Source organism: Callorhinchus milii, unplaced genomic scaffold (genome assembly GCF_018977255.1).
Source record: "Callorhinchus milii isolate IMCB2004 unplaced genomic scaffold, IMCB_Cmil_1.0 Scaffold3, whole genome shotgun sequence".
Lineage (NCBI taxonomy): Eukaryota > Metazoa > Chordata > Chondrichthyes > Chimaeriformes > Callorhinchidae > Callorhinchus > Callorhinchus milii.
The window spans coordinates 59,157,971-59,185,708 of record NW_024704744.1 but is presented as its reverse complement, the minus strand read 5'-3'; the positions used below and the strand labels follow the sequence as shown (position 1 = coordinate 59,185,708).

The 27,738-nt window shown below is 39.9% G+C and overlaps 1 protein-coding gene across 1 annotated transcript in view; it reads left to right on the top strand.

Annotated features, from left to right (window-relative positions):
• The window catches only part of tarbp1 (TAR (HIV-1) RNA binding protein 1), a 118,409-nt gene that overhangs the window by 65,419 nt on the left and 25,252 nt on the right, over window positions 1-27,738 (top strand). The window contains exons 27-28 of the mRNA XM_007898385.2: window positions 18,695-18,895; window positions 23,967-24,091. Of these exons, the coding sequence (XP_007896576.2) occupies window positions 18,695-18,895; window positions 23,967-24,091 (326 nt within the window). The remainder of the gene's footprint in view (window positions 1-18,694; window positions 18,896-23,966; window positions 24,092-27,738) is intronic.

Here is a 27,738-nt window from a genome sequence, read left to right as displayed (position 1 = left end):
CCATCTCCACAACATTTCCCAATTCTGCCACTGCCTCATTCCTCAGGCCATGAAACCCTCATACATGCCTTCATTACATCTAGGCTCGACTATGCCAATGCCCTGCTTGTCAGCCTTCCCAACTCTTCCCTTCACACGCTGCAGTTCATCCAGAATTCTGCAGCTTCTGTCCTCTACTGCACCAGGCTCCGTGACCCCATCACACTCACCCTCGCTCAGCTCCACTGGCTCCCCATCCCTCAGAGGATCAAGTTCAAAATCCTCGTCCTCACCTTCAAGGCCCTCCATGGCCTTGCCCTCTCGACCTCCGCTCAGCAGGCTCCGGCCTGCTCTATGTCTCCCGCACGGCGCGACCCACCATCGGCAATCAGGTCTTCAGCCTCTCTGCTCCCACCCTCTGGAACTCCATCCCACATTCCCTCGCTCCCTCCCTTACCTCCTTCAAGGCAAGACTCAAGACCCTCCTCTTCGATTGTGCATTTGGCCACCTTCCTACCCTCTCTGCCCTACAACCTTCCTGATCCCAACACCCCTCTGCTCGGGTCCTAATCCCTGACTGTTCAGCACCTTGGGACATCCTCCCAACGTTAAAGGCGCTATACAAATGTAATAAATTCCTTGTGAGTAATTTTGTATTGTGTGATTATAATTTATATTTAAAATAACAAAATTGTCAGAATAAATGATCAAGATTTGGACTGCTTGAAGTTTGTCCTAGTGACACTACCAGATTTGTGATCAAATCTGCTGGGGAATAAAACAGTATAAAATGGGTCGATACTACTACTAGTGCAAATTAATGTTTTTTTCCCTTCAGTCTAAAACCAAAGAGTATCGAACAGCTGAGTTTTTGAACCAGTCTCTGTGTTGCGATTGAGACATTAAATGCTGCAGCCAACATGTAGTCTGTAGGCATGCAAACCTGATCCCATTTGAGGACAGGAATTGTAATGAAAACACAAAATAGAATCTTAGGCTTTATAATTGTGTTGATTTCCCCCAGGTATTAAACTGGGGAAATCAACCAGGTTAATCTCCAAATGTTCGCACCCAGAAAGATTTATTTCTGAGGCATATGGGAAAAAGTGGATATGGTACATAAACATGATAAGATTTCTTCTTCTTTCTTTCTTACCTCACTCTTTTACAATAAATTCCTTTGTGAGTGGGAAATATCAACTGTATCCACACACCCCTTCCCGCCCTTTACCAATAAAGCACATTTGGCATATTGGTCCTAAATTTCCCATTTTGCAAGCAGGGATTTTTCCCACTCAGCTCTTGTTAACCCTGCAAGCCAAAACTAATGGGTAGGGTGGTCCTAACTAGACAAGCAGCGGGAAAGCTTGCCAAACAGTGACAAGCTATGTAGTTTCAGCTGGTTACATTTCAGCAGTACATTGTGGGGTTTCAACGCCTTGGCTCTTGTCAACCTGTGCCTAATATTCTCTAGAATTAGGTAAGCAATGTGTGTCAGGTGCTGACAGCATCAATCTACATAGATGCACACTTCACCTCACCTTGCCAGTGTAGAACCTTGGTGTCTTGTTCGACTTCAACTGTCCTTTAAACCTCACATCTGTACCTTGACCCATTCAGCTTTTCCCCACTTCGGCAACATTGTCGCCTCCGCCAATACCTCTCCTCTTTGGCTACCGTGATCCTTGTCCATGCTTTCATCATGTTCAGGCTTGACTACACAAACTTGCTGCTCGCCGAACTTCCCAACTCTTCATTCCACAAGCTGCAGACCACTCAGAAGTCTGCTTCCGTATCCTCTCCCGCACCAGGCTAGGATGGGGGTGAGCCCATCACCCCCATCCTACCCGGGCTCCACTTGCTCCCCCCTGCTGGTCTGCCTCCACTCTCTCGAGCTCCATCCTGGAATTCCCTCAACTCTTTCAAGTTCCGTCTCAAGCCCTTCCTCTTGACCATGCCTTCGGTCATCTTCCCACTCCTCTCAAATCCAACCCTCAACTTAGATGCGAACCCTTGGCAATCAGGCACCTTGGTCGACCTCCTGACGTGAAAGGTGCTATATAAATGCAATTAGTTTTTGTTGTCGCTCTGGGGAGAGAGTGCACTTTCCATTTCAGACCACAGGGAAATTTCCATCTGTAGGTGGTATACATTTCTGGAACTCTGTCTGATTTGCATTGTCTAAAGTATGTGTCAGACACCAGCTGACCAAAAAAACTAAATTTCCCCTACTGTATTCCTATGTTGGTGGGTCAGCAGACCTGACAGCTTGCCCTAGACTGCTTTGATTTGTACAACTCAAACACTGCTTCTATGATGCAGCAGGAATGAAGGTCAGTAGAATTTACTGATCATGGGTTTAATATCAGATGCAAAAGTCTTTGAGACCATTCCAATCCAACAAAACCTCCTTGCACTGTTATCCTAGAATGTCGAGATCAAACATGAAACATTCAACAAAAATTCTGAGAAGATTGTGTTCGCAGGCTTTGTGTTGGTTTTATTGTGGTGACTGATTCCTCAGTTCCTCATATAAATGATGCTTGTCTTTGAGTATAAATATCTGACAGTACAAGCATCTGTCTTGCTCATGGCACGTAAAGAAGTCCTGTGGAGTCCTGTAGCTCAGTGGTTAGAGCACTCGCTTTGCAAGTGAGAGACCTGAGTTCAATTCCAGGCAGAGGGCGAAACCTTGGGCAAGTTTCCTTACTCCACACAGAGCCTAATAATAATCCCTCCAAAACCAAAACAATAATTAAATTGGCCATTTTCAATCTACGACTGCTTGTGGGACATTGCTGTGCGCAATTGGCTGCCGCGTTCGCCCACAAATATACAGTCAATTCACTTTACAGTGTGTTCTGTGAAGCGCTTTGGGATGTCCTCCCGACGTGAAAAGCGCTATATCAAATGCAAGGATTATTATTATTATTATTATAAGAAGGTCACATTTTCAGCACGGTGACTAGCTCTGCTGTATTTGAAGGAAAAATTAGTGAGAATAGGCAACAGCTGTATAATAAGGTATATGTACAAACAACAACATACAAACAAACTGATCATTGAGCTCTGCTTCTAAACATCATGCATGTATGCTCTGAGATTCTGGCTGTATTGAACAGTTTGCTTGGATACAGAATATCACGGGGCATAACATCTTTAGTAGCAAGAGTGAATGTCATGGAGGTTGATATTTTTAACTACAGGAGTGAATCTTCCCTCTATTAACAACAGCCATAATCACTGTACAGAAATGGTCTGTCTCAAATATTCAGAGCAAAAGACTACTTGCTGTGCTTCTAGAATTTTGATTGATGGGTCCAGCTAATTTCTCAGTGAAAACTCAACTGTTTCCATGTCACTGATTTTACACAAGGGTTCAAGTCTTATTTGCTTCAGTTTTGTTCAGTGTGTCTCTCTTCATGTATTATAGTTATGTAGAGGCCACATCTTTTAACTGGACAAGTCTTATCTTTTCTGGAAAATCTCATTTATTTATCTGATTGTACTAAGTACAAGGTCCACATTGAGACTTTTACAAGTGGAGCTTTTGTCTTCATTTGGGCAAGTTTGGGAAGTCAGAATTTTGTCAAGCAGATATTATTTTGGGAGAAATCTCCAGTGTATATGTCTCTTCATCTGTTTTTGTAACAGATGCTTTCCCTATTGGCAGGGGAGCTGATTGTGCACTCGGGGCATAACTAATGTGGTGCACTTTGAGGCATCATGCACTGACAACCAAAATCTGCTACACACTGTCGCTGCTGGAATCATAATCGGCAAATCTGAGGGGTTTGCTTCCTGCCATAAACATAATTAAACATTAATGAACTTGTCTCCCTTTAGAGGGTGGGATTTTTTGAAGTTAAATAAACTGCCACGCATAATTAAAGCAAAGTAACTTCTCTGTCATATTGAAATGTTGGAACATCCCAGCTACCTATTTTAAAGGTCCTTTGAGGTAGTGAAAGAGTATACAAAAAAGTTTTAGAATTAGTAGAGGGTGAGATTAATAGCAGTGGTATGTTTTAAAATAATAATAATCCTTGCATTTGTTATAGCACCTTAACACGTCTTCCAGATGTCCCAAAGCGCTTCACAGAAAATGCAGCACAAAAACATTTAACCTATTCAGCAAATTCAATACAAAAATGTTGAGACTACTGAATGGTCATGGAGTCCAACTTGTAATAAACACGTAAGCAACTTTAATATTTCAATTGTACCTAGTGATTGACTTTTAGGTATTGTTAAATACTCCAGGTTGTGCAGAATAGAGAATAGAGTATAATTGAATGAGATGGAAGATCTTTATCCAAATCTCTTGTGAATATAAAAAGATTTAAACCCAGGTAAAGTAAAAGGCTTTGATAAAAATTCAGTCACACAGATACTTTTGATATTGTGAAAAATAGACATACAGCCTACCCCACTTAAAGTCATTGTTCTTTACTCTCTACCAACTACGGGAGCAAACTTCGCTGGAGAGCTAATATTGAAGAAAATAGTGGTTGACCAGTATAGCCTAGCTTTCTTGAGGGAATATTTTCGCAGTACTGTAGCAATTTGCTGGGGTCACTGAGGCTTCATGTTGCAAATTATCATCCATCGCTCGTGATTAATTTGGTTGAAAAGGTGTTTGGAAAAGTAAACCATTTCAGGGCTTGCTTGGGATTAAATATTGTTTTTCATAATCTTATAATTGTCTAATTTCTACCTGCAATTTTGTGACTAATTTTTTTACTTTAAGATGGTTTCACTGCTTACTCTTATTTCTGCAAGCAGAGCTGGTGAGATTCATGCTCTGGAAGACAATCCACTTTATTATTTGGCATTTGACTACAGCATTCCAAAGATTACATCTGAAGTTCATCCATAAAATTATATTGCTTGTACAGCGGAAAAAAACAGAGGCCTTCTGCTAACAAACATTATTCAATTTCTATACTTAACAATATTTGGCTTGTTGATGTGTAGAATGTATCCTGCTATATTCTTTACTTTGGGCCTGAACCACAAGGAAAATGTTGAATTTTGTTCTACTGGTATGTCTAGGTGATGGGCCAATATGCAATTTGTTCTCTTGATTTTTTTTTGGTCAGCTAGATGTCTGACACAACAACAAATTGCATTTGTTTAGCGCCTTTCACATTGGGAGGAAGTCCCGAGATGCTGGACAGTCAGGGATTTGGACCCGAGCTGGGGGTTAGATCAGGGTGGGATGGAGGGCAGGGATGATACGGGTAGGAGGGTGGCCGAAGGCACGGTCGAAAAGGAGGGTTTTGAGTCGTACCTGGGAAGGAGCAAGGTGAAGAGACTATGGGATGGACTTCCAAAGGGTGGGGGCAGAGAGGATGAAGGGGGACATGGAGCAAGCCAGAGCCTACTGAGCAGAGAACAGACAGGATTAGCAGGTCACAGAGGTAAGGCCTTGTACCTAAGCGCTCTGACACGCTGCTATATAAATGCAAGTTGTTGTTGTTGTATGGAGCAAGGCCATGGAGAGCCTTGAAGGCGAGGACGAGGAGGTTGAACTCTATCTTCTGGGGGAGCCGGACCAGGGTGAGGTAATAGTTTCACCGAGCCTGGTGCAGGAGAACACACGAGCTGCAGAGTTCTGGGTAACCTCAGCTTGTGGAGGGAAGAGTTGGGAAGGCTGATAAGCAGGGAGTTGGGGTAGTCGAGCCTGGATGTAATAAATGTCTGGGTAATGATTTCAGCAGCCTGAGGGGAGAGGCAATGGCAGAGCCAGGCAATGTTGCGGAGGTGGGGGAAGGCAGAGTAGGTCATGGTACGGATGTGGGGTAGAAAGGACAGTTGAGAGTCAAACAAGATGCCCAGTTCTGGATTGGTTCAGATCACATTGCGGAAGCCCATCACCATGCTTAGAAAATATTCAACAAAAACATGCATTTATATGGCGTCCTTCATACGGGGTAGAGTCCTGGAGTGCTTTGCAGTGGCGGAGTCTGATGATGAACCAGGAGAGAGGGAGGGGGGAGATGACTGTAAGCACGATCAAAAAAAAAAAAAGAGTCTTTAGGTGGGATTTGAATTGAATTAGATTTCCAAACAAGCTGAGATTTTCATGCACCTACACATGGAAATCCCAAAGATAGATTGTTGAAATGGAATGCACACTCTCTACCTGGAGGGATGTATCCTGCTTATTTAATTCTGGAAAGTATTAGGCGCAGGTAGACAAGAGTCAAGGCTTGGGGACCCCAGAGTGTGCGCTGGGGTACTGCTGGAGTCTAACCAGCTAAAACCGCATAGCTTGCCATTGATATTGCTGTCTGGCAAGCTTTCCCGCTGATTGTCTATCTAGGACCAACCTACAGGTTCGGGCTTTGGCTTGCAGGTTTAACGGGATGACTCCCGGCCCCTAATGACTGGTCTACCCTTCCAAGTCCTGCCGTTGAGCCAGGCCAGCTGTGCTGTCATCAGCAGTGCCCTGGAATACTGTGGACCCGCCTGGCTCGGAACCGGTCTACCGAGACAGCCACCGAGATCTGGCTCGATTCCAACATTCCATTGCCAGGCCTGTCACCTTGGAGCCAATTCAGGTCCAAGGAGACCTCGCTTGGCAAATGGGTCAGTGTAGACCAAAGACCCTCCCTCCCTGTAGCCGCCTCCCGTGTTTGCCACTTAGCTTATGTACTTCAGAGGAAGACCATATACGTGCAAGCCACTGAAGTCTTAAAGGTACACCAACTTAATTTTCTTATCTTCCCCCACCCACCCAACCTCACTGCTTGATCCTAGACTTTGCAGATGGGTCGGAGGAAGCCTCTCTGCTGCATCCCCAGGAGCTCAGATCTTTAAAGGAGGAATGGTTCTCTTGACATTGTCTGAAAGGCAGGTGTATTGACTAGATTGGTGCTTTATGAAGCATTCTTGTTTTCATTTGACAGCCAAGCCCAAGAAGTGCTTGGTGCTGTATTCTTCCAAGCTGGCCTGTAAATTCCATTACTGCAATTCCCGCATCTGTTTTTTTAGCATAAATCATTTGTGGTTAAACTGAAGCACGAGAATCTTAGATTACCTGCAGCAAGTTTTAAATCTGAAAGTAGTTCAGTCTTTCCCTGTCTACTCTCAATTCATTTTGACTTTAAGTATTTAACAACTCCTATTTCTAAGAGTGTTTTTACTTTCTCATTGTATTGACCTTTTCTTCTGCTCCTATTTTCTTACAAGAATTCTGAAGTACATTATTGGAATAAGGCATTATTAGGAAGGAATTCCACTTAGGCCTAAGTTCACTCTTTTTTACGTAACATTTCAGAGTGTCCAGAATTTGTGAAATTGTTCACTTCAGTCTTTACTTTAAAGCTGGCTTTCTGCAAAGAGCTTACAGAAATTAAGACTACTTAAAAATTTACCAAAATGTGTGAATGAAATATAACATAAATTAGAGTAAATCTAGACCAACATGGAATTTCTTAGGTTATGTGCTTCAGAAGAAGACCATATACATGCAAGCTACTGAAGTTTTAAAGGCACAGCAAGCTAGTTTTTTTTACCTCACTCCACCCACCCATTTGTACATTAGCTTACCTATCGCACATGGAAATTACACTATTTGAAAAATGTGCTGATGTTGTGCATATAATATTTTCAATGATTGCTGAAATCTTGGAATACCTGATGCCATTTTTTTTTGACATAGATGTTTCAAAATTACGAAGACCGGCAATTGCCGATATTACTGCCCAATATTTATTTGGCGTATATATATATATATATATATAATAGCTCAATTTGCTCATTAAGCTTACTTGACATCTAAATGGCTTCATGAAATAGGGTTGTCTGACTATAGTTGTTTGATAAGCCATTAAAAAGGTGGCACTCAGATACATATATGAACCAGAATTTGAATCCTCCTATTTATAGAACATACTAAATTGTACTACATATCCAACTTTATGATTGTAGCACCCAAGCTATTGATGGACATATCAGTAGCTGATTTTTGTTTAGCTCAGTGCATTCCAAAACAAAATAGATGTGTACCCTAATTTTATCTTAATCTTAAATTTGAGATGCCCCCATTTCCTTTCCTGCTTTCCTTCCCTTTCCCTCTGCTGAAATGAGTGAGGTTGTAAATATCCATTAATTAGTATTATATGTATTGATGACTTATGTTGTTCTAAGTGATATAGCATGTGTGTAAAATCAAATTCTAATTTTTCAGTAGATTTTTGTGCTGATGAAGGTGACTGTTCTGTTCATTAATAGTTATATTAATAGATAATAGTTTTAAGTCCCCGATTAGAAAAAAANCAGTCCTGAGTTAAATGCAAAGTAAAGCTCCCTGTATTCAGCTCACTAATATGCCAGCCTGAGGAGAGCACTCTAACTGCAGTAGTATGACATTTTCTTTTCCTATTTACTCACCTTGTGTTCTATCAAATTATAAGCAATTTTGTTTTCTCTGCTCTTACTCACCAGGTTGAGGCTACTCACTGATGGTGGTTTGGTTACCCTTTATATTGTTTCAATAATATCTTGAACCTTATCAAAAATCCACCATTTAACCAGTAGAGATGTCTCTGATCATACTGATTCTTACATTTTGATATGGCGCCTTAACACGTCATTGACACATCATAAAGTGCTTCACAGGATTTTACTCTAAAGTATAATGACTGTGTATTTGTAACAAAAACAACAAAATTACATTTATAGAGTGTCTTTCACGTTGTAGATGGAAGAGGTAGCCAATTTGCGTACAGCTATGTCCCAGTAACAGCCATGAAGTGAATGACCAATTTTACCTAAGGGGATTATTAGCCACGACACCTGGCAAAACTCCTTTCTCTTTTTGAATAGTCTGCTTGACGGGATTGGTATTTCGGGTAACCTCGGACACCCCTTAAGCCAAACAAAATGGCCATACCCGATGTGTCCAGCTTAACCGTATTCCACTGTACACTACAATTTGGAAAAATCTTGCTGCATGTTCCTCGATCCCTCCAACAATAGCCGTGTTTACAGTCACTATGCTACCAACTGAGACAGACTGACACAGCTTAGTTATTGTGTCAGATTTATGTGTGGAAAAATAATACTTACATTTCATACTGCTTTATCAGTATCACACCTCAATATACTTTTCACAATGAGTTATGTTTAAGTGTTGCAATTATTGTTATGTAGGAAAGTCAATGACATTGATACTATTATTTTCACTTTATTTTCAAAAGAAATTGGACAATTGGTTTGAACTTTTTTTTAAAGCATGTATCGATGACTAGAAATAAGCAAAACGCACGATAATGCTTGCAGTAACAACTTTATGGTATAGTAATGGTACATATTGTACGGGAACACTCAGCAGGTCAGGCAGCATCTATGCAGAAAGGAAAGTGGATCAACATTTTCGGTTCATGACCCTTCGTTAGAACTGGGAGATGTTGGGAGGGAGTGATTTTAAGGACTACCGGAGAGGACAGGTGGGGCAAGAAAGACAAAGGAGAAAATGGCGTGGAGGACAGGGGTGATGGGTTAAAGAGGTGATAATGATGCAAAACAAAGGGAGGGCAGCAGAAGCAGACCAGAGAGAGAAAACGTATGTCTCGGACCCAGATGATGTGCTAATGGTCACCGAAGAAGGGGAAGGTAAGCTGTAATGAGAAGATGGGAGCTGTTCTTATGGTCTGAAGTGGTTGAACTCAATATTGAAGCCAGGGTGCTGTAAGGTCCCTAGCAGGTAGATGAGGTAGTGTTAAGATGTTGGGAGGGAGAGATTTTAAGGACTATCCGTCAATACCTCTCCCCAAAAGCCGCTGAAATCCTGGTCCATGCCTTTGTCACCTCTCGGCTGGACTACTCCAACACCCTCCGGTCTCCCATCCACTACCATCCATAAAATTCAGATCATTCAAAACTCTGCCGTCCGCATTCTCACCCGCACAAAACTTTGCTCCCCGATCACCCCAGTCCTTGCCAGACTGCACTGACTGTAAAACCCAGAGAGGATTGATTTCAAGATCCTCACGCTTGTATTCAAGTCCCTGCACTCCTCTGCATCCCTCTACCTCTCTGACGTCTCTCCTCAAAACAGTAGCCATTGCCTTTGTTCCTCCCGGTCTGGCCTCCTTCTCGTCTCCCAAGTCCTCCGCTCCACCCTCGGAGACCGTGCCTTCAGCCTCTATGCCCCGAGGCTCTGGAACTGCCTTCCTCACTCCCTTTGTCTCGCTCCCTCCCTTCCCATTTTCAGGTCTCTGCTGAAGACCTTTGTTTTCGACCGAGCCTTTGGTCACCTTCTTCCCCCTCCCCCTGGCTCGGCCCCAGGATCCGTTACTGTAAAGCACTCTGAGATGCCATCTGGCGTGGAGGGCGGTATATAAATCCAAGTTATTATTGTTGTTGTTGTTCCTTGAGCTTGCGCTAGGCTTTATTAGAACAGAGTAGGAGACTACGGATGGAGCAGTTCGAGTGCGAAGGGAGGGAGAGTTGATGTGGGAAGCAACAGGCTCCAGGATTCTCATTTTTTTTTGTGAGCTGCAACATGACATGATCAAGTCAATATAAGCAAAGGCTTGTTGACTGAAACTCTCTTTGCACTTAAACAAATCATCACTTTAATCAGGAGGATCACTTTGGGTCAGTGTATTTTTTAGTAGCTAGTTACAGAACACCACTGTGGCTAGTTAAGAATAGCATTGTTATCGGCCTCCAAGCAATTCTGTTTAGTGGTTTTGCACAGTGCAATTATTGGTTTAGGTTCAGATTGGCTCCAGAGTTCTCATTTCCTGTTGGCGTTTCAACCAAATGTAGATTTCTAATTCCTTCCTATCCCATGAGAACTTTTCATACTATTTCATTTAACTTGTAGATTTAAATTCTTGATTTATTTCTGCTGCTATTCTACCCTTGCTTTCTTCATCATGCCTTAAATTGTTAATCTTATAAAGGATTATAATTGTGCAAATTCTCTTTAGAGAGTCTCTGGAAACCTTAACTCTGCTTTTATGTGCAGAATAATTTGCTCTTTATGTCCAGTATTTGCTGCAGTTCTTTCAGATTCAACAACAAATTGCATTTACATAGAATCCTTTAAGTTGGAAAGACATCCAAGGCATTGGACAGTCAACGGTTGCATTTGAGCTGGGGGTGGAGGGCAAGGGGGATGGATCGGGAAAATGATCAAAGGCATGGTCGAAGAGGAAGATCTTGAGACAGGCCTTGAAGGAGGCAAGGGAGAATGTGAGGCGGAGGGGCTCCGGGTTAGAGTTCTGCGGAGGGGGGCAAAAAGGCTGCAGGCCCGACCTCTGAGGGTGGAGCAGGTCAGTGCCCACCAAGCGGACAGGTTGGTAAAGTCCACCATTTGTCTTTTTTTTAATCTTTAGATTCATTCATCTTTAACTATTGTATCAAAAGTAAAATATATCGTTGTGTAGTGTTGACAGGCATTTGAATTCCAGTTAGCTTTTAGTTTACCACCTACTATTATTATCTGAATACTTTATACCACTTTTATATCACTATATTCAATTGCAGAGGCAACTAGCAATATACAATGGATAGTCTGCCTGACTATGAATTAGACAAGGTCCAGCCCAGTGTTGCATTTGCTATTTGTGCTGGAGCACTTGGTGAAAGAAAAAACACCACTCCAGAGGCAGCCAGCTATTCGGCACCATCTGTTTACTGAGGTCTGGAGAAATGCCTCAACAAGGAATGCTTTGCATTTCCACATTCCAGAATGGGTATTATAAAGGGGATATTGTTAGGTAGGAACTAAGGAAGCCCATCTCTTTATGTGGAAAAAACTTTTGTAGCACTATATCTTATTTTAGCAGCTGACTTTTTGGGGCTTGCTCCCTGAACCTCTCGTCTTCACTTCTAGGTCTTGTCAGTAAAATGCAGGGACCAATGGCATCAAACTAGAAGTGGACAACAGCTATCCAACCATTTAACACAAATACTTAGAGAATCTTTGTGTTAAATGGTTGGAAAATATATACATACAGTATTTCTGAGTTCCACATAGAATTCAGAGAACAAAAAATAATTATATGACAACTGACAGTGAAGCTTTAATATCAAAGCCAATTTCTTGCTGGTCTGCTTCACTTGTGATCGCAAGTCTTGAATGTGAAAGATTCTGAAGTGTCTCTTGTGATTTAAATGTCTGAAAATTGTTCATCTTAAATACATTCTCCGCTCTTTCCTTATGAAATGATTGTCACTATTTAAAATTTAAATACATATCTCAGCTTTATCTTAAACTTCTTTGTGTAACTTGGAGGTTGAGCTTAATCTCTGTGCTTACATACTCAACATCGCTTTTTCAGAATTGAATGCTTTAGAGGACTTCATAAATTGTGATTTTGCTTTTCCTGATTCACTAATCAACCACCAGGCGTATGTATGCCATTTTCATTTCCATAGATATAATCACAAAGCTGCAACATTCAAAACGCTAAATGGAGATCCAAGACCTGCTTTAATAATCCTCAGGAATGTAGGAAATGATGTGATGTGAGTAGCAGAGTAACTCAGATTTTGCAAAAACAGACCAGCTGTAAAATAGAAAAATGGATTGGCGTTTAATAACCCTGTGGAGCAGGTTATTTTGGCAGGGCAACTGACATGATTTGGAAGGAATTGTGCAAAAGAATGATTTTACCCTATCATTATGCCTACTAAAAATTAACTGCCCTAAATTATGATTACTTTAAAGGATCTTGAGATATTTTGATGTATAAGGTACTATAAACGTGGAAGTTTGTTTTATGTTTAAAGAGTTGAGGGATTTAGTGAAATTCACAACTTAGATCTAGCTTGTAATCTGTTTTTTAAACTGCAGTCACAGTATAAGCTGCAAAGTTCCTTCTTCGAATTCTCATTTTCCACCTCCAGATCTTACTTCCTCTCTTCTTAACCCGCCCCCCCGAACGCACACACACAGACACACACACACACATACAAATTTCATCTTCAGAGCAAATGACCAACTAGTGACCGTCCTCCTTGGAGAGGAAGTTAGTGGGGTCCCATTGGAGCTGAGCTGTGTTCAAGGTGACATGTTTGGCAACAAAATGTCAGAATCAAGTCAAGCCTCTGTAGTGGAGTCAGTCAAGTGTATTGACTGTTTCATTTTCTGATCCAAGTCGGTCTGCAGTACTCCGGGACACTGTTGGTAAGAGACTTGCCAGTTTGGCTCATCAGCAGGACTTGGTAAGGCATGGATTCTTCCCACTCAGTTTATATTAACCCTGCAAGCCAAAGTCCTAATGGGTAGGGTGATCCTAGCTGGACAAACAGTAGGAATCTTGCTGACAATGTTTTATTAATAATAATAATAATCCTTCACTTGATATAGCGTCTCTACTTCATCTCCACAAACGGCTTCTGCTCTAGCCCCCGCACTGTCTTGTGCTGAGTTCTTCAGGGCTCTGTCCTTGGCTCTCACCTTTTCAATATCTATATGCACTCTCTTGGTGACATCATCCGCAGACATGGGGTCAATTTCCACATATATGTGGATGACACACAACTCTATCTCTCTGCCTCTACCCTCAACTCCAGGACCATTCTGTCCTGACAGAATGTCTGTCAGACATCAAGTCCTGGATGAGAACTAACTTTCTACAGTTGAATGTCAACAAGACCGAGGCTCTCCTGATTGGCTCCTGTCAGTGCCTCCTCACCTCAGGCGCTGACAGCATCACCGTCCATGTTGCACCCTCCACTTTACTAAGCCAGTCCGGAACCTTCGTTTCTTGTTTGACCCTCAACTATCTTTTCTACCCCACATCCGTGCCATGACCCGCTCTGCCTTCCCCGACTCTGCAACATCGCCCGGCTCCACCACTGTCTCACACCGCAGGCCGCCGGGACCCTCACACATGCATTCATAACATCCAGGCTTGACTACGCAAACTCCCTGCTTGTCGGCCTCCCCAACTCCTCCTTCCATAGGCTGCAGATCATCCGGAACTCTGCAGCCCGTGTCCTCTCCTGCACCAGACTCCGCGACCCTATCACTCCCATCCTCCCCCGACTCCACTGGCTTCCCATCACACAGAGGATACAATTCAAGATCCTGGTCCTCACCTTCAGAGCCTCCCATGGCCTTGTTCCTCCCTACCACTATAACAACAACAACAAGATTCCATTTATAGAGCACCTTTCACGTCAGGAGGACGTCCCAAGGTGCTGGACAGTTGGGTCAGGACCCGAGCATCGGGGGGAAATGGTCAGGGTGAGGGGAGGGAAGGGAGGGAGCGAGGAGGGGGTAGAGAGTCGAGAGGGGAGCTGAAGGCACGGTCAAAGGGAAAGGTCTTGAGACCGGCCTTGAAGGAAGAAAGGGAGGAGGCGGCGAAGGCACTGGGGCATAGAGTTCCAGAGCCTAGGGGCTGAGAGGCTGAAGGCCCGGCCACTGATGGTAGGGCGGTTGAGGCAGGGGATGTGGAGCAGACCGGAGCCAGAGGAACGGAGGGTACGGGCAGGTAACCTTTTAACCCTCTACCAACCTGCCCGCTCTCTCCGGTCAGCGGGTTCCCACCTCCTTCACGTCCCCTGCCTCGCCCACCCCACCACTGATGGACGGGCCTTCAGCCATTCTGCCCCCACCCTCTGGAACTCCATCCCGCAGTTCATCCGCCTTGCCTCTTCCTTTACCTCCTTCAAGACCCTCCTCTTTGACCGTGCCTTCAGTCACTCTCCTTCCCTACCCCTGCCCTCTACCTCCCCGATCCCAACCCCCAGGTTCGAAACACTGATTGTCCAGCGCCTTGGGACTTCCTCCCGATATGAAAGGTGCTATACAAATGTAATTTTGTTGTCGTACCTTATCAAGTCTTCGAGACGTCTCAAAGCACTTCACAGAATATACTGTAAAGTGAATTGACTGTTTTGTGGGTAAATCGTACAGCCATTTACGCACAGCAGTGTCACACAAAAATCATGGATTTTTAAAAATTTATTGATTATTATTTTTTGGGAGGAGTTATTATACCCGGAAAAGCGTTCCGCCATTCGACTAACAGCCGGGTTCCTACTTACTGCTAGATAAACAAAGGCGTGTGGAGTAAGGAAACTTGCCCAGTATTTCGTCTTGCCGGAAATCAAACCTAGGTCCTCTTGCTTGCAAGGTGAGAGCTCTAACCACTAAGCTACAGGACTCGATAGCAAGCTGAACAGTTTTAACTGCTTAAATTCCAGCAGTACTGCAATGCACACTCTAGGCTCAACTTTAGCCTAATACTCGACTGTATTAGAGTACAAATATTATTTTGTTGTTGCATTCTCTAAGATTACATAAGCAAGGGGCATCCCTCAACAACAACTTGTATTTGTATAGAACCCATCACGTGGGGTAGCATCTTGGAGCGCTTAAAATTGGTCATTAATTTTATGGCTATTTGTGGAATATTGCTGTGCGCAAATCAGCTACTGTGTTCACTGACAAAATATACAGTCACTACACTTTGGAGTAAAATCCTGTGAAGGGCTTTGAGACGTCTCAACAATGTGATAAGGTACTGTATCAAATGCAAGAATTATTTTATATTATCTTGAGAGTGACTTGACAGTTGAATATCTTTATGATCCTTTACATCTAAATGGAGAGATATTTTAAAGGTTTTCTTTTACAAATACTGAAAATTGCATCACGTGTAATCAGTCAATCAATCAGGTTTGCATTCCACTGAAATTATTATGCCCAATATGAGTGTTTTAAAAGACTGTATATTGTGACTTAAATACACTTGGTCTTATGTATTGGGATACTTGTCTGTTCTCAGCTGGGAGTGTTGTGTTGATGGAGGAAAATGAAACCTCATTAAATCCTACACCTACAAAATAGTTAATGCACTTTACAGTAAATCCTCTGGCGTGCTTTGAGACATCCTTCTGATTTGAAAATCGTTATATCAAATGTAAGGATTATTATTGCGTAGAATAAATTAGGTATTTTCCAGGGAAATACCATCTCAGTTCAACCTTCCTCTACCTCAAGAACTTTGTTGTTGCCAATCTATTCTGTACCATGTTCTGTAATTCCATCAAAACTGTTACTTTCACTAAATCATTTAAGGATCATATTTTTAAGGAAAAATTTAATTTTTTTCCATAAAGTAGGCTGCAATTGTTAGAAAGATTCAAAACCTTAACTGGGGCTTTCAACTGAAGTTTAATTAAAAAAAAACCATTGAGCTAAAAATAGATTTTGTAAAAGCAACAGATAGGTAGCAAGAATCCTTAGAGTAAGTTTTCATCTTCACCTTCCGTTGTGAACTACACAAGATTATTATGTTTACTGAATGACCTAAATAAACTCTTAAATTCCCAAATGTAATAGCACAGATACCATAAGTGAATAGTTGAAACACATTAATGCAGAATTCCAGCTGAGTCTGTTCTTAGGAGTGTTGAGTCACTGGAGCATAATAGTAAGTCTTGGGAGATTAGGTTTGTACAGTATCCTGTTGATTTAATTGAGCATGGTTGAGGTTGAAAAGAAATGGCAATTTTACAGTTGGTCAAGGGCCTGAACTCTAAACTGCACCCTTAATATCCACGGTAATGGTGAGAATACACAGATATTCTGTATGGCAGTTTTCCTCTATATGTACTCCTTCCTTTCCCCTCTCCTAATTTGGAGCCTACTATTTACACTATTCTCAAGTATCTGGTTTGGGGGAGGGGAAGTGAAAAGAAAGATTGGTGGTTGTACTTCTCTAGCCAGTTGCCCCTCATTCCCAAAATAATCCAGCTTGGACAGGACATTTGCACTTTGGGGATTCAATAGAACTTTAATTCAAGTTACATGATTTGAAAAGCAAAGCTTTACTGTTTCACTGTAACTTGTGTGGGAGATGGAATAAATCCATCCCCACTAACTCCATCTGTATTATAAAAAGGATTGGTGGAAATCTTTTTTTTCCTGAATTTGGTCGATCATTTTCAAACACTTTTACAGATTTATTTCGACAACTGTTTTCACAATTGGAGGATATAAAACTGAGAAATCAACACTTGTCGCAGGCACCTGGGTCTCTGCAGATGCCTCAAAAAAGCAAGTGTTTCAGACACCTGTTTGTCACTACTGTTTTTAGGACAGTCTTCTTTGTTGATCTTTGACCCTATTACATGCCGTTTCTAATGCACCAGCTATATTTCAATTCATTTTTCTCTCAATTCCAATGATATAAATATTAGAACTTGTATCAATGAAAATGTATTTGTTCCGTTTGCGGAACATCACTAATAACAGTGACTATCGATGTTTGATTTTTTTTATTGAATCCAAACAAGCCTAATTATAAAGTTTGTTAACATTGACCACCTTCATCTACTCTGAGTTAAACGGTTTCAATACAGTCCTGTGTGTAATAATAATCCTTGCATTTTGATATAGAGCCATATCCCATCTTCGAGACGTCTCAAAGCGCTTCAGAGTATACTGTAAAGTGAATTGAATGTAGTGCTCTATATGCAACTACTAGTCTCCTAGTTAGCCATTCCAGTAAGACCGTACCAAAATAATTAAACTGCCTTTCTCATCTATTAAATAAAGCAGCTTTTCAATTTATAGAGTAAATGAAGATATCACATTCTCCTCATCTCTTTCAAATTGCATGTCTGACCCGTTGTAGTTGAAGCTATGTGTGGTTTATAAAATTAGCATTTCTATCCTAGTATAAATAGGGACTTGATTTCTAATAAAGAACTGCAGATTGTCACTCAAACTTAATGATTGCATCACAAACATTAATCCTCAAGTGAGGACATGATTGCTCAATAATTACAGAGTGTCTTAGCTGTTCGGTTCCAGCGGGACATCTTTCAGTGCAATTAGCGACTAACCAAACTCAATCAAACTTCCCAACCTACTCCAATGAATGTTTTTTTAAAAAATATGCAAAAGGATTTCAGATCAGGAAATATTACCAAGAGATTTGATGGCTGCTACTGTAGGTAATGTTGCCACCTGAAGATTTTGATTAAAGCCTCAATCTCTCCTGGCTATCCATAATCCATTGATCTCATTTTAAGTAAAAAATCTCACCATCAATGGCCCCTTGTTAAATCTGTCATGGCTGGAAATAATTCTAGCTAATTTTAATGTGAGTCTCAGCATCATCAATCGATTAAAATTAATTGGACTTAACTTAAGGATTACTTGGTAGTTTTTTTTAAAAAGTACAAAAAAAAGGGAAACCAATAATGTCATTCCATCTTCCAAATGCTATGTTTTTTTTAAAGATCTTTGCTTGAAAGAGAATAATAATAATCTACTCAAGGTGTCTAGTCAAAAAAGTTATTCAATCTGATAGTGTGAAGAATTCCATTAATATCCAAAGTGCAATCATTAGTTAAAGAAACTTAAGTAATCTTGTGATTTCAAATGTACATTTTCTTTCTCATTTGCTTTTTATTCACGTACTATGGATTTCATACAGTTTAACTGGGAAAGTTGCAATATTTGGACCACCATAATTACTGTACCAAATAAATACTGCTATCTCTGGCAGTTCTTCAATTATTTGTTGCCATCAACTGCCAGCAATTGGTTCAAGAAAAAAATGTTTATGTAGCGTTAAATCAAAAATAAATATATACTAGATTTTCTGCACTTAATAACTGATCCTGAGAACAAATAAACAGGTAAGCTCTTTGCCTAGTTTTGGACATCTAATCTTGTGGTGGACTGTATTTGTCTGCATATATCTGACTTCATTGTGGTTTACAGGTTATAGTCTGTCTGAAGCAGATCTAGATGCTGAGTGGACAGATGTACAAAAGAAGATAATACCATGGAAGAACAGCATACCAGACCAAGATCTGGAACTGATCTACCAGGAAAGAGCCACAAAACTTGGAAAATCCTCCAATAGCAGTAGTAGCCTGATTGTAGTGGCTTCACTTATTGATAAACCAACTAATCTGGGAGGTAAGGAGACAGCAAAGCCACATTTTTTAAGATAGCAACATAATGTTTATACTGGTAATTGGTGGATTCTGCACTTGAATCTTTGTTAGTCCATTTCTTAATTGTTCAAGAGGCACCATTTGTACTGATAGATCCTGCTCAGATTGAATATTAATAGCCTATCCTTCATCACGCTTTAGCTTAACTACATCTCAGTGTGCTTTCATTGGTATCATGAAACAATTACCAAATGTGATTTCTAGGTAAAACCACATCAGAATGCTCTGTCTGCTGATTTTGCCTTTTATCTGGACTTGGGTACCCCTTTGACTGTGCTTTCAGTGATCTTTTTCCCTCCCCACCTTTTGGCTCTCACCCACAGCTCAGTTGCCCAGCCAGCAGTGTTGAATGTTTTGAGACATCAATGTGAAAAGAGTGATTAGTAATCTTACTGTTGTGATGTGTCTGGTTTTAAATGTTTTCTCTTCCTCCCTGTTGACCTGTAGATATTTTTAAAAAAAGTGTTTTTACTGAGATTTTGGCTAATCTCCAGAGTACAAACAAATGATGTTCGTTTTCATTCATTCAACCTCATCAATTGACTAGATTGTCTTCCAAATTTGAGGGGAAGGGGAGAAGAATCACTGTGATAATGAGGGATAATGAATCACTGGGATGATGAGGTTGGCATTACAGATTATAAACCATGATTTCCTCCGCTCCATCTCCCACTATATATAAGGTCTCCTTGTATCAGACTTCACTTATTTTTCTCCCTTCACTGGTACTAATTATTTTGACTGCTGCACTCAGGAATAACAATTCAGTTTTATCCTTGGTTAATCTATGTTTCAGTATTGTCTTTTTGCACAACCTTCAAGCTTTTACAAAGTTTAGTGTATATTTCCTTAAGATTCCTTTGGTTTTTGTAGTCTTATTTATTGTTTAACCTTACAATCTTTGGTTCATAACTGGGTAGGTGCCAGTTTCTTTTCATTGGTCAGTACTGGTGGCTGAATTGAAGACTTGTACAAACAACTGGTGCTTGTATTGTTTCCTGCCAGCACACAGCTTTATTAAATACATAACTTGCAAATGATTCATCAAGGTTCATTATGACTACTTGAGAGAAACTATGATATCCACTTTTTTTTCAAGCATTAGGGTTCAATGAAATACGGTACATAACACTTGCAGTGACAACAGCATTAATCTGACGTAAGTTAGCCTATTAAATAAAGGTCAATATGACATTGGTTGCAGTTAAAATATTTTGGTGCTGAGGGAAATTATTTAAATGAATATAGACAGAGTGTTGACCAATATTGCAAGTGAGTTTTTACCTTGTTTATACTCAAATGAGAGCTGAAGCAGCCAAGCAGATTCTTGGGCAATTCAGCTCTAATTGGCAACTATAAACACATCAAATGTAGTCTATTTGGAACAAGTGAAATTCACATTCTTAGTGAGTTCTGTTTATTCTAAATGAATGAACATGGAATTCCTCCCTTGCTGGTTAAGGCCAAGACACTAGACTCATTGAAGGAATGGAAAAAGGTTAGAATTGAACAATTGCAGGGATGAGTTCAAATGAGGGTAAAAGGCCTTCATCTTTTTATTGCTTGTGACATTTATGAACTCCAGGTTCTGAATTTATAATGGCAAAATATATAACTACTGCCTGCCTCACTAATTTGAGTCAGGATTGCTTTCGGATTGTGTGCAAAAGTGCTTGCTTGTTTATGTTTAAAAATAAAGATCCCAAACCTAATAATGGAAATCTTTCCAATGAATTTTCATTTCCAAGTAGAGATGTATTTTTAGTTCAATACCCTACTTGATGGGAATTATGCAGGAGATACCAGTAGCAAGTATAAATACCTCAAGTTATTATATGGGTTTCTACATAAAATATCTCTGATATTGCCAGGAAGAATTCCCCAGGGAGATGTTTCGGGAAGATGCTCAGAGCAGTGATATTGTATTGCAAAGGTGTTCACAAACACTTGCTTAGGCACTGTGAGCATTCTTGTCAAGCAGGAGAGAATAAGTATACATAGAAAAGCTCAGAATATTTAGTTTTAATTCCCTCTCCCAATTACATGTTAACATAGTGCTTCACTACACCGAGAGAACAGTTTTTCTTATATCCCACTTTAAACTTACAGCAGACTATTAACCCTTTTTTGTAAGTAACTCTTTCTAAGGAGCACAAAGATTACCCAGGAATTACAGACCAGTGACTGGCTGAATTAGTGAAACTGGAGTATAAACTAAGTGGTATGAGTCTACAAAAGATAGCTTTGCTTTTACCATGGATCCTGAAACCATCAGAACAATAAGAGGTGGCAGTAGAGAGACCTTGGGATATAAAATTGAAGGGATAGAGCACAAGCCACAGAAATGAAACTGAATTTATATAGGGCACTGATCTGACTCCTATTTAGAGTACTACTTACAATTCTGATTGCTATTTTATAATAAGGATATTCTAGCAATAGGAAGGTGCAGTAAATGGCAACTAAAGGACTTTGGATACACAGTCTTGTCTGACACTCTAATATAGTGCGAGGTGAGTACCCCATCGTTGGAGATGTCATCCTTTGATGAGACATTAAAATTAAGTCCCATCTGCCTGTTCAGTTGGGCATTAAAGATTCTATGGCAATATTTAAGAAGGGAAAGGAATTTCACCTGTTGCTCTGGCCAATAATTCCCCAGATAAAATTAGTTAATCTCTTCATGACTGTGGGATACTGTTGTATGCAAATTATCTGTTATATTTTCCTTCAAAAAAAAAAGAACAGAAGTCTTGTCGTCAGAGAGTTCTAAGGACATATTTTTGAGATTCATAGATGGTACAGGTCAGAAACGGGCTATTCAACCCATCTAGTCCAGCCGGTTGACTTTTACTCCACACAGATGCCCATCCTAGATTCTTATCCCCAGTTTCATATTCTCGTCCTTTCACGTATCCTCCCAACTTTATTTTCCCTCAACCATGTGTCCAGTCTCTTTTTGAATGTGTACACGGTTGCCACCCCATCAACTGTCTGTGGCCAGACTCCCACCACTCCCTGTGTCAAAAAAAAGTTCCTCCTAATCTTCATTCTGAACCTCCCAGTTATGATATTCTTGATCATGTTGTCATAAATAAATAATATGCTTGAGATGATGGCTGGCAGACCTTTCTGTATCAGCCAAGATAATTGAATGTTTGAGGTTCCCTTTCCAAGCCAAGAAAAGCCAGTATAGAATTCTGCGCTTTAGATTTCTTTTGGCACCTTTAATAAAGTATTGCTACTCATAACCCAACGTGCACATTCCTAATAATTAGCTTAATTTGAGTACTGCAACCAGATACTGTCAAGACAATTATCCAGCAAATCCTCTTTCATGAAACTGGAGCGGGTTCCAGCAACAAGGATCAAAATTAAAGGAGATTGCTTCCAGATTTACTTTATGAATGGTTATATTTCCAACAGTCGGTATTCATAGATCTTTTTCTTCAACTGGGGGGGGGCGGGGGTCTTCAGATACACACAGTATGCTATCTTATCTTTAATGTTCAGCGCCTTGGGACGTCTTCCCGATGTGAAAGGCGGTTTACAAATGTAATATTGTTGTTGATGAAAGATGACTGAAAATGCAGTCAAAATAATTTGCGGGATTTGCAAAAGAATTTGTAAATAACAAATGTTGGATGTGCTGCAGCTGAACTTCTCAAAGTAAGTTTGGATACAGATCTCAGGTTTGATTTTGTGAATTTGGTTTCTGAGGGGAATTCCAGAGGGTCAGTTGAAACACATCTGGGACAATAATTCCATTTGGAGTTAAAGAATTGACAGTTTTTGTGCTTAGCATTTGCCAGTTAGTGAATGGAACATTTTTTTTAGGCACTAAAAGTAGTTTTAGCATTTCCAAGTTTCTACTGCATGAGTTGGATTAATACTGAAATTCCCTCAACTCTAAGCCAACCACTAGAGCATCATGAATTGTACAAGTTTGCATTCTCCACGTCCTCCACCAGCTGTCTTCCATCTTTATCAGTAATTATTTATTAATAAAGTTGTGTGAAACTAGCAATTCTAAAACACAATTACCGTATCAAAAAATCTCAAATGAAAACCCAAATTGTTTTGATATTTTCAATCGGTATCTGAAAAGAAAGGTGAGAGTTTTCGGTCTGAACTTTCAGCAGAACTAGGTATCTGATGAAGGATCATATCTGAAGCGTTGATCTGTTTTTTCTATTTCAGATGCCGATCGACTTTTGCTCTTCCGGCATTTTTTGCTTTGATTTACTGCAACATGCATTGTGTCATTTTATCTCTACTATCTGTTTCTATGGAACATAATTTTTTTTATTGAACATTGAGAAAGAAGAATTTGTTTTCAGGATTATTTCCCAGGCTGCATGCTTAATGCAGTCAGGCACACAAAAAAATTGGTGGGACATTGCTGTGTGCAAATTACCTGTCATGGTCGCCTGCAAAATACAGTTGCTTCACTTTGCAATATATCCTCTAAAGCACTTTGAGACATCTGCCTGAAATGAAATGCAAAAGACAAGACCTTTTTTATTATTATTACCAGGGCTCTGTCACTGATATCCTTGCGATGGTCACTAGAAGGTGAGTAAGAGTGGTCGTAACTTTCTTTCCAGTCCACTACCTTTCAGTTTCTTTGGACTATGCAGCATGGATGTGATCAGGAACTCAATGGAGTAGGTGATTGAAATGTTTTTCATTCGGCATTGTCATATATTGGTGCTTCAATATCTCATGCCACCTTTGTCATAGAAATATTTCAGACTTAGTAGGAATGCAATTGGTTATGAAAATTTGCAAAACCACTTTGAAATTTAAATACTCCAGAATTGATATACACAACTTGATGTAAGTTTCACACTTAATTTCTTAAAACATACTATTTGTTTTGAGTGAAACTACCAATGCTTTTTTTTCTATTTTTGGGCAACTGTTCAGTAACTCTCATAATTGATAGATTTTCCCCCATGCTAACGATGCTCATTAATTTCAGTCATTGATATTTTATAACAAGACAATAATTACTTATTGTTTATTTCCAGGTTTATGTCGGACAAGTGAAATATTTGGCGCATCCGTATTAGTTGTGAACAACATGCACTGTGTGAATGATAAACAGTTTCAGGCTCTTAGTGTGTCTGCAGAACAGTGGATGCCAGTCATTGAGGTAGGTACTTAGTTCTTTTCTTGTCTGTTTGGACCCCAAATCAAAATGCAAAGAGTTAGCAGGTGGATTTAATCACCTAGCTTCAGCCATATAAACTAGCTTAAACTGGAAGCACTATTACTCACAGTATTGCTTACCTGTTCAAGGTGGAATTACCTGTGAGGTGATTCATGGGCTCTAATGAAGCTGTCATCTAACATTTAAAGATGTCCTTTAAATCCTTCTCTCATCGGTTAAGACAGCCCCAACTTGGAGCTGTCTTAAGCTTACTCCATAGAGGCTCTTTAGTGGACAAGCAAAGTGTGATCTGAAAGGAATGGGTCACATTGCTCTGGATCTGGAGCTGGGCCTTGCAATGGTGGGGGGCTAATGGTGAATGGTAATGACAATAATCAGTGATGCTAATTTACATTCTGTATTCTCTGCAGTACTCCTCAGGAGATGTTTTAAGAACTGGCTTAATCCTTTCAATTGTATTATGACTAGTGTTTTAATTACATAATTTCCCTGTGTGCAATTCTGACCTTTCAGGCCGTATTTTTGTGTAGCCATAATTGGTTTTGATTCTATTCTTGGTTTCTTAAAAACGTACATAGTAAAACAGAGACCAATACAATAAGCTATATCATCTGACAGATGTGGGAATATATCTCTATTAGAGTTTTTGCTTGCGATGACTACTTTTTAAAGAACAGAAAATGCATTTGAACGATGGACAGAGAAAGTAATCTGCAAAATTGCTGCAGTCCACAAATAAACAGATAATAGTGGTTCTAGCAGTCGAGTGATTGAACTAATTGCAGTAAAAATGTAACAAAACTAATAGCCTTCCAAATGTCTAATTTTCTGTTTACTGTTGTAGCTTTTCAAAAAAAGAACAGCACACGGTCTCTTTTTAGATGAATTGTAAAACCTGGGCATTAAAACCTTATTAAAAAATTATGATTATAATTCTCAGCAATCGCAATTCTATCTGAAATACATTAATATACTGCTGTCTTATACCACTTTACTTGAATTTTATTTTTAATTCAGAATGAAAAATACGTGAACATAAAATGAATTGTTGGAGCAATTTATGATTGTGGTCAGCAATCTGTTTTAAGTGTGTAAATCAGAAAATGTTTGATTATGTTTCATTTTTAACATTTTTATTTATAAATGCACACCCCTATAAAATAGATATTTAGCAATTTATTATTTATCATTTTCAGTGACCTTGTGGCAATTGAAATACTACATTTACTGATGAAATCTGGCAGGATACCTGCTAGGTCTGGACCAGGAAGTTGGCAAACATGACAACAATAATAATAATAATTATTGCATTTGGCAAAGCACTTTTCGTGTCAGGAAGTCATCCCAAAGCACTGTGTGTTTTGTAGGCGATAGCAACAGCCAGCTTGCACAAAGCAAATAAACCAACATGGGTGAATGACCAATTTCATTTGGAGGATTGTTGGCCAGAATAGTGCCATGGGATCTTTAACGTCCACCTGAACAAGCAGACAGTTTACATATAGAAATATAACAATAACCCTTGCACTTACTTATATAACTCCTTCCACTTAAAATAAAAGAGAAATGTTGAAATAAATGAAAAAATCTATTGGCTGCCATTTCTTTTACTATCTGTAACAAGAACTGATATGTAAATGGCATTAAGATTTTTAGTAATTAAGATTTCTTTAGTAATTATATAAATGCCTTTCCCAATACAGAGCAGCTCAGCATGAAATATGTGATAGCATTGCCACTGTCAACCTGCCCACAGCTTGCGTATACATCCCTTGCTGTTGAGTGATAGTTGCACCATTTGGAGGTGCAGGAGCTGGAGTACCACCCGCTTACCTCTGCATACCAATCATGATGGATACAAATTTGCTACAGTGTATCTAAAAAAATTCCATCAGGAGGTCTGTGATTGTTGTACCATATTGTGCCAGCCTTTCTCTGTCTAGGTTTCTTTTGTGTCTGAGTTTCTGCCTCTTTCTAGCTCTAACTGGATCCTTCGTGCAAGGTTAAAATAGACACCGAAGACCTATTGCACACACCTACGTAGGTGCATGTGCACAACTGGATTCACAATGCAGTCAGAAGCTGATGTAAATGCACCATCACAGACCCTGAAAAAACTTGCTTAATTCATTTTCTTTAAATTAAATTCAGGAGAAAATAGTTTTTTACTGATTGACATTCATCAAAAATGGGTAGTTATCAGTAAAATAAGTTCAAAAAAGATTTTAATATGAAACATAAACTCACCCACAAGACGCATGGCTGCAGACTATGTTGTATAAATTCTGCTACCTTAAAGCAGTGTTGTCCAATGGAAATCGTTGACTAGCCACAGGTATGGCTACTGCGACACCTATTTAACCACATGCACAAATTTTAGGAGAAAACACTTTACATATACTCACACAATACAGGTAAATGTACTTCACAGGTATATTTACCTAAGAAGCATCTGCTTTAACAAATATCTACCACCATTCAGTTCAAAACTTTGCAGCCTTCTCTTTCATCAAATTGATGTTTTTCTTTTCACGTGTACCTAGGGTGAAAATGCCAGATTTCAGCAGCAAAATTGTATGGAGAGGGGAGTTATTCCATTGGAATAACTGCTCCAGGCCTGTAAAAGAAAGCAAGCTCAGCTAATAATAAGCAGCTCCAACAGGGCACGTCATGGCAAAGGGGAAGCAGCATCCAACCACATTCTGGATGGAGAGCAGGGACGGGTCTTCTTTATTTTTCTTTCGCTGGATGCGCCGGATCCAGCTGTGCTACACATAATTTTAGCAGATAACCAATAAGCAGTAACCATGGAAGTAAAGCACACTTAACAATCCAAAAATACTCACTTTTTTTCATCTCACCATTTTACCAACAAACAAAAAAAGGTCAAAATACACAATTTTTTTATATTTTGCGAATATGAGTATTAAGATCATGTGGCCAATGACTGTATGTGTCTATTTCCCATTTTTTATTTATTAATCAAAAATACAATTTAGCCACATCCAGATTCTTAATTAGTCACATTTGGCTAGTGGCTGATGTATTGGATAACCCTGCCTTAAAATAATCCACTTTTTACATGGTAAGGAATAGGCTATAATTATATAAAAACTAATCAAAATATTAACCCAAACTAGCTGAAATAAAATTCAGTCCTTCATCTTGATTGAGAGATTATAGAATTGAAGTGCAAAGTTCTTAGTCATGTGCTATAGAAATTCACTGCGATATTTAGATGCTTATAGTGAGTATTTATGTTTCTAGGCATGGAGATGCTGCTTGTACACCTTACTTTATCTGTGATCTTTAAGCTCAGATTTTGTACTGAATTCAGTTCTTCGCAGCACATCCTTAGACTCTGGAGGCTCTTTCAAGATAGCTCTCTGAGGTATACATAGTATTCCTTCTGTGGTAATGGCACATGAAACATCACACACTGAGAGTCAGCTCTGCAGTTCCACAGGTAATCCCTCCTTAAACCCATTTTACATGGTACATTAAGTTTGCACAGCTCTATTTTTTAAAATCTTCATACATTTCATTAAGCCTAACAGAACTCACAGAGATAGTAATGCATTGAATACTGTACGTTATAAATCATACTTTGCCAGATTCCTTGATCAACA